Source organism: Nanorana parkeri, unplaced genomic scaffold, assembly GCF_000935625.1.
Source record: "Nanorana parkeri isolate BGI_ZX_2015 unplaced genomic scaffold, ASM93562v1 scaffold2361, whole genome shotgun sequence".
NCBI lineage: Eukaryota > Metazoa > Chordata > Amphibia > Anura > Dicroglossidae > Nanorana > Nanorana parkeri.
In genome coordinates, this window is record NW_017308629.1 from 65,288 (window position 1) to 71,758 (window position 6,471).

Below are 6,471 nucleotides of genomic sequence, written 5' to 3' on the forward strand. Positions count from 1 at the left end.
TAAAGGAGCAATCATATTTAGGATACATATAGGGTTGCCACCTGTCCGGGATTCACCCGGACAGTCCGGGTTTTGAACGCTGCGTTGGGGTTTCATGGCAGCAGAAACCCGGACACATGATGTCAGGCAGACAGGGGACACTGTCATTTTGGTGTAACCCCTCCAATGTTGGGCCGCACCCCCCTTATGACGCCACTGGCGGCGCTATTTACATGAATGAATTTACATGAATAAGCTGCGACTCATTCTCCCCCAAAAAATGTCCGTGCGTTGCTAGAGTGTTCGGGTTTCACTTGAAGAAAAGGTGACAAGATACATATAATCATGGAGCAGTTTATTGGGAACACTATATGTGGATGCTGAGTGCGGCCTCCCTTAAGCTTTCATTCCCCACCAAAAAAAGGCCTTTGAGATTTCGGTCAATGTTGACCTAATACCTGCAGTTTTGTCAGCTGCACATTCATTGGGAATTTTCCATCCTTTCTAGGGATGCACCAATATATATCACACGCCGAAAGTGCCATTTTCCTGCCGATACATTGGCGCGTCCCGGCTTTCTTTCCTCCGCGCTGGGCGCTGCTCTGTGTCCCAGCGGGGAGGAGAGAAAGTGTGACAGCCGGCCGAGCGCTGCGGGAGGAGAGCGCTGTGAGCGGCCGGTGTCTCTCCTCCCACACCGCTCAGCCTCCTATCACAGTCCGGCAGATCGGTGTGGGGGCGGAGACAGGCGCGCTGTCACAGGAGGCTGAGCTCTCCTCCCCGCACCGCTCGCTCCGCCTCCTGTGACAGCGTGTCAGAGAGGAGAGCGGGTACACGCAGTCATGTGATCAGTGATCGCTGAGTGTTTGTAGATATTTGAGGACATGGTATGGTTACTATATCCCCAATTATGAATGAATGGGAAGTGATCTACATCCCCTCCTACATCACTTCCTGTCCATTCATGATTGTAGTTATAGTAATCATACTCTGTCCTCATGTTATCAATGTTCAGGAACACTCTCAGTATAGAGGATTCCTGTTCATTGATAAAGGGGGCTGCAGAAAAAGAGATTGAGGACTCCGTGTGTCTCTGAGGACTCTGTGTCTCTGAGGACTCTGTGTCTCTGAGGACTCTGTGTCTCTGAGGACTCTGTGTGTCTCTGAGGACTCTGTGTGTCTCTGAGGGCTCCGTGTGTCTCTGAGGGCTCCGTGTGTCTCTGAGGACTCTGTGCGTCTCTGAGGACTCTGTATGTCTCTGAGGACTGTGTGCGTCTCTGGGGACTCTGTGCTTCTCTGAGGACTCTGTGTCTCTGAGGACTCTGTGTCTCTGAGGACTCTGTGTCTCTGAGGGCTCTGTGCGTCTCTGAGGACTCTGTGTGTCTCTGAGGGCTCTGTGTGTCTCTGAGGACTCTGTGTGTCTCTGAGGACTCTGTGTGTCTCTGAGGGCTCCGGGTGTCTCTGAGAGCTCTGTGTGTCTCTGAGGGCTCTGCGTCTCTGAGGACCCTGTGCGTCTCTGAGGACTCTGTGCGTCTCTGAGGACTGTGTGCGTCTCTGAGGGCTCTGTGTCTCTGAGGACTCTGAGTCTCTGGGGACTCTGTGCTTCTCTGAGGACTCTGTGTCTCTGAGGACTCTGTGTCTCTGAGGGCTCTGTGCGTCTCTGAGGACTCTGTGTGTCTCTGAGGGCTCTGTGCGTCTCTGAGGACTGTGTGTGTCATCCACCTCTTGGTGTGACATACGAAGCTCCCCTCCTATGTGCCTTGTTGCCTGTTTCCTGAACCCTTTGCTGACCTCCCGTGTACCGGCCTTGGACCGCCTATCGTTTCTAACCCTCTGCTGCCTGCCTCGACCTCGGATTACCCTCGACTACCTCTTTGGATTGCCCCCTGGTTACCTTGCCTTCGGACCCTTCCGGCTGCTTCCTGCCAGCGGGTTCCCTATGTGCTGCTCGCCCACGGACGCACCTGATAGTGTGTCTCTGAGGACTCTGTGTGTCTCTGAGGGCTCTGTGTGTCTCTGAGGGCTCTGTGTGTCTCTGAGGGCTCTGTGTGTCTCTGAGGACTCTGTGTGTCTCTGAGGGCTCTGTGTGTCTCTGAGATTTTTGATTTCGGTTTCTTTTCGGTTTTTTAATTTCTATTTCGGTGCACCTCTAATCCTATCACATCCCCGAGGTGCTCATTGGATGGTGACTGATCTATCGTCAGTGTGCCTCAGGAGAAATGGAGATCCATCAGGACCAGGCTGCATTTTTCCACTCCAGTGTGGGTGATTCTGGGCCCACTGTGGCCTCGGCTTGGCTGACAGGAACCCCTGATCTTCTTCTGTTGTAACCCCTCTACCTCAAGGTGTTGTACATCTGAGATGATTTTCTGCTCAGAGCAGTTGTGAAGATCAGTTATCTGAGGTTATGGAGACTCAGCTCCAAACAGTCTGGCCATTCTCCTCTGACCTCCCTCATCCACAAGTCTTTTCCATCCCCAGACCTTCCTCTTATTAGATGGTTATTTATTTTTGCCCCATTCTGAGGAAACTCTGAGGGAACCATTGTGTGTGAAAATCCCAGGAGGTCAGCAGATACATCAATACTCAAACCAGCACATGAGGCACCAACAACTATGCCAAGGTCACTGAGATCACATCTTTCCCCATTCTGGTGTTTGATGTGAACAATAACTGAAGCTCCTGACTTGTCATTGCATGATTGGTTGAATAGATAATTTCATGAATGAGCAGATGTATAAGTGTTCCTAATAAAATGCTCATTGAGTGTACAATATACAGAGGTTCTTAATGTTTTTACCATTACAGGCCTCCAATGGCTTGCCCAGTATATCCCCATATCCCCATCACCAGAATGTCCAAATTATCATCATTACCAGTTCTATTAGATACCACTATGACTTCCAAGATGTCCTGTTAGATACCGCAATAACCTCGAAGATGTCCTGTTAGATACCACTGTGGCTTCAAAGATGTCCTATTAGATGTCCTATTAGATACCGCAATGACCTCGAAGATGTCCTATTAGATACCACTATGACCTCAAAGATGTTCTATTGGATGTCCTGTTAGATACCACTATGACCTCAAAGATGTCCTATTGGATGTTCTATTAGATACCACTATGAGTTCAAAGATATCCTATTAGATATCCTGTTAGATACCCCTATGGCTACAAAGATGTCCTATTAGATACCACTATGACCTCAAATATGTCCTATTGGATGTCCTATTAGATACCAATACAGCTTTAAAGATGTCCTATTAGATACCACTATGACTTCAAAGATGTCCTATCAGATACCACTATGAGTTCAAAGATGTCCCATTAGATATCCTGTTAGGACATCTTTGAAGTCATAGTAGTACCTAATAGGATATCTTTGAAGTCATAGTGGTATCTATTAGGTACCACTATGACTTCAAAGATGTCCTATTAGATGTCCTATTAGATACCACTATGACTTCAAAGATGTCCTACTAGATACCACTATGACTTCAAAGATGTCCTATTAGATACCACTATGACTTCAAAGATGTCCTATTAGATGGCCTGTTAGATACCACTATGACCTCAAAGTTGCCTATTAGATGGCCTGTTAGATACCACTATGACTTTAAAGATGTCCTATCACATGGTTTTATTTTCCATATGGACAGCCAAGGAACAGAAAACTGTAACAAGCACCTTATTGACTTTCTGTGCATCCCAGTAACTCCAATAAGGGTGATGCTGTGATCCCTGGACACGGCCCTGGACACAGCATCCTCCAAGATGTGGGACCGCCCCTCGCAAATCCCGGACTGTTGTCATCTATACCTGTATGTAATATCTATCTCTCTCTCTTTTTATCAATTCATTCAAATTAACTTTCTGTCCTTTTTTTTGTTGTTTTTTTGTTTTTTCTTTTCCTTCATCCCAGCGATGACGACATCGTCTTCGAAGACTTTGCCCGCCAAAGACTGCATGGGATGAAAGACGACAAGGAGGAGGAGGACGAGGGAACGAACTCGCCTTCGACGAACGACAGATAAGAAGCGTTTCCCCGCCGCGACAAAACCTCCTCATCGCGTGTAAAACTTGTGGGCCGGGGGCTTGTTCTTTTCTTTTCTTCTCAAAACTCCACAAAGAGCCCCATCCCCGACGGCAAACAAAACAAACAAAACAAAAAAAACGATTTGGCGGCCCTTATAATCTTCCAGCTGTGCCATAAATTGTCACCTGCGCCTCGTGCTATACCCTTCTTCAGTTTCCGGCGACACTTATGTTACACGCACACGGCGACAAATAAAAACAAACAAAAACAAATGAGGTGAGAAATCGAAAAGCGTCCAATCGTGGTCCGCGCATCAAACTTACCGTACGTCAGGAGTTCTTGTAGCACTTTTGTATTAATCGAGTCTTTTATGCATTTTGTATGATTCCGGTATTATCACCTCAAGTATTTGTTACACGGAAAGAAACATTCTATAGATTCAGCCGTTTCAGAAATCAAAAAGCAACATTGTATTTTATTAAAAAAAAAACACAAATCATTGATTTAGGGCAGAGGGTTTTAGGAAGGAGGGGGGCAGAGGGTTTTAGGAAGGAGGGGGGCAGAGGGTTTTAGGAAGGAGGGAGGGCAGTGGCTTTGATACAAAGTGTCTATGGCCGCGGGTAGAAACGATCGCGTCAGAAAGTGTTTCAGTGTAACCGTTGTAAGTGTTGTCCACTTTAAGGACTGACTAGCAGTTGATCGGAAGGAGCGCCGGGGCGCGGAAATCGTCGCCTCCAGTTTCCGCTTTTATGGGTAGCTTAAAAAAATCTCAGAACCTGAAGTTTTTTTTGGGGGGGGAAGAGGAAGTGACAATTTTTTTTCGGGTTGTAGAATTCCTTTGTTTTATGGCGTTTTAGAGATTAACGAAAAAACCTCCTAGAAATTTCCTAGACGCGGCAAGATGTGTTTTTAACGCGTTTCGCCGCCCTTCGGCTGGGGATCTTACCCGGCAAACGCATCGTGTAAGCTTTTTCAGGGTGGAGGACCACATGGAGTCTGTCCCGATTGCCGCCCATTGAGACAAGGCCTTAGAAAGAATTCATTTCAATGGGAACTTTGGACCATTTTGTGCAGAAAGTGTATTTTTAGGCATTACCCGAATGTACCACCCCCCCTCCCCCAAACCTCCCTCTCCCCCTGTAGATTATGCCCCAGCTTTATTTTTTTATTCCTTGTTACAGCTTTTGTTACTCCCTGTGACATCATCAGCAGGCTTGTAAAATTCTGACAGGGGCAGCTGCGGAAAGGCCAGTTCCTGCCGACCCCAGAACTACGCCTCCCAATAGCTCTTTCTCTACACAGAGCGTGTGGGCGGGTTCATGCTACCGACCCCAGAACTACACCTCCCAATAGCTCTTTCTCTACACAGAGCGTGTGGACAGGTTCATCTTACCGACCCCAGAACTACACCTCCCAATAGCTCTTTCTCTACACAGAGCAAGTGGGCGGGTTCATCCTACCAACCCCAGAACTACACCTCCCAATAGCTCTTTCTCTACACAGAGCGTGTGGGCGAGTGGACGGGTTCATTTTACCGACCCCAGAAGTACACCTCCCAATAGCTCTTTCTCTACACAGAGCAAGTGGGCGGGTTCATCCTACCAACCCCAGAACTACACCTCCCAATAGCTCTTTCTCTACACAGAGCGTGTGGGCGGGTTCATCCTACCAACCCCACAACTACACCTCCCAATAGCTCTTTCTCTACACAGAGCAAGTGGGCAGGTTCATGGGATGCAATGCAGCCAGTACAGAACGCATGCTGGTACAGAAATTAATGTATGTGTGTGGAGAGAAACAGAAAAGGTTAGGGGGGAATTCTGTAGTCCAGCAGGCAAGGATGACAGCATCGGTTGGGACTGTGTTGTCAGCCGGAACAGGAAGTTGGGAGCATGTTAGATTTCTGCCTTAACATGGAGAATTGGTCTGGTTGATTTTGCTGCGGAAATATCAGCTTTTTTCTGATCTTCTTCTGGTGGTGGGTGTCATTGAGAAAGCTGCACTGACGTGATAACATGAGCGCCGCTTCCTCCAACATTGTATGTGATTGCAGGGCAGACGCCCCCCTAGTGGGAGGGTCCATGACAGCCTCTACTCACTGTATGTCCTCAGTCTTCTGCTCAGGACACCTTGTGGTGGGGAATAGGTACTGCAAGTGACAGCTGGGGAGAGGGGATAAGCTGTGTTTTTCTGTATCAGACACATTTTCTGAATGTGACCCCAGACTCTTCTGCCCCAGGGTCTCCTGCCCCAGGCTCTTCTGCCCCAGGCTCTCCTGCCCCAGGCTCTCCTGCCCCAGGCTCTTCTGGCACAGGCTCTTCTGGCACAGGCTCTCCTGCCCCGGGCTCTCCTGCCCCAGGCTCTTCTGGCACAGGCTCTTCTGGCACAGGCTCTCCTGCCCCGGGCTCTCCTGCATCAGTCTGCTCTGGCACAGGCTCTCCTGCCCCGGGCTCTTCTG

General features: G+C 48.6%; 1 protein-coding gene across 1 annotated transcript in view; it reads left to right on the forward strand.

Annotated features, from left to right (window-relative positions):
• The window catches only part of LOC108801502 (beta-arrestin-1-like), a 60,020-nt gene extending 55,957 nt beyond the window's left edge, over nt 1-4,063 (forward strand). Inside the window, exon 16 of the mRNA XM_018573387.1 lies at nt 3,900-4,063. Coding sequence (XP_018428889.1) covers nt 3,900-4,011 — 112 coding nt within the window. The 3' untranslated portion in view covers nt 4,012-4,063. The remainder of the gene's footprint in view (nt 1-3,899) is intronic.
• Nucleotides 4,064-6,471: the final 2,408 nt, after the last annotated feature.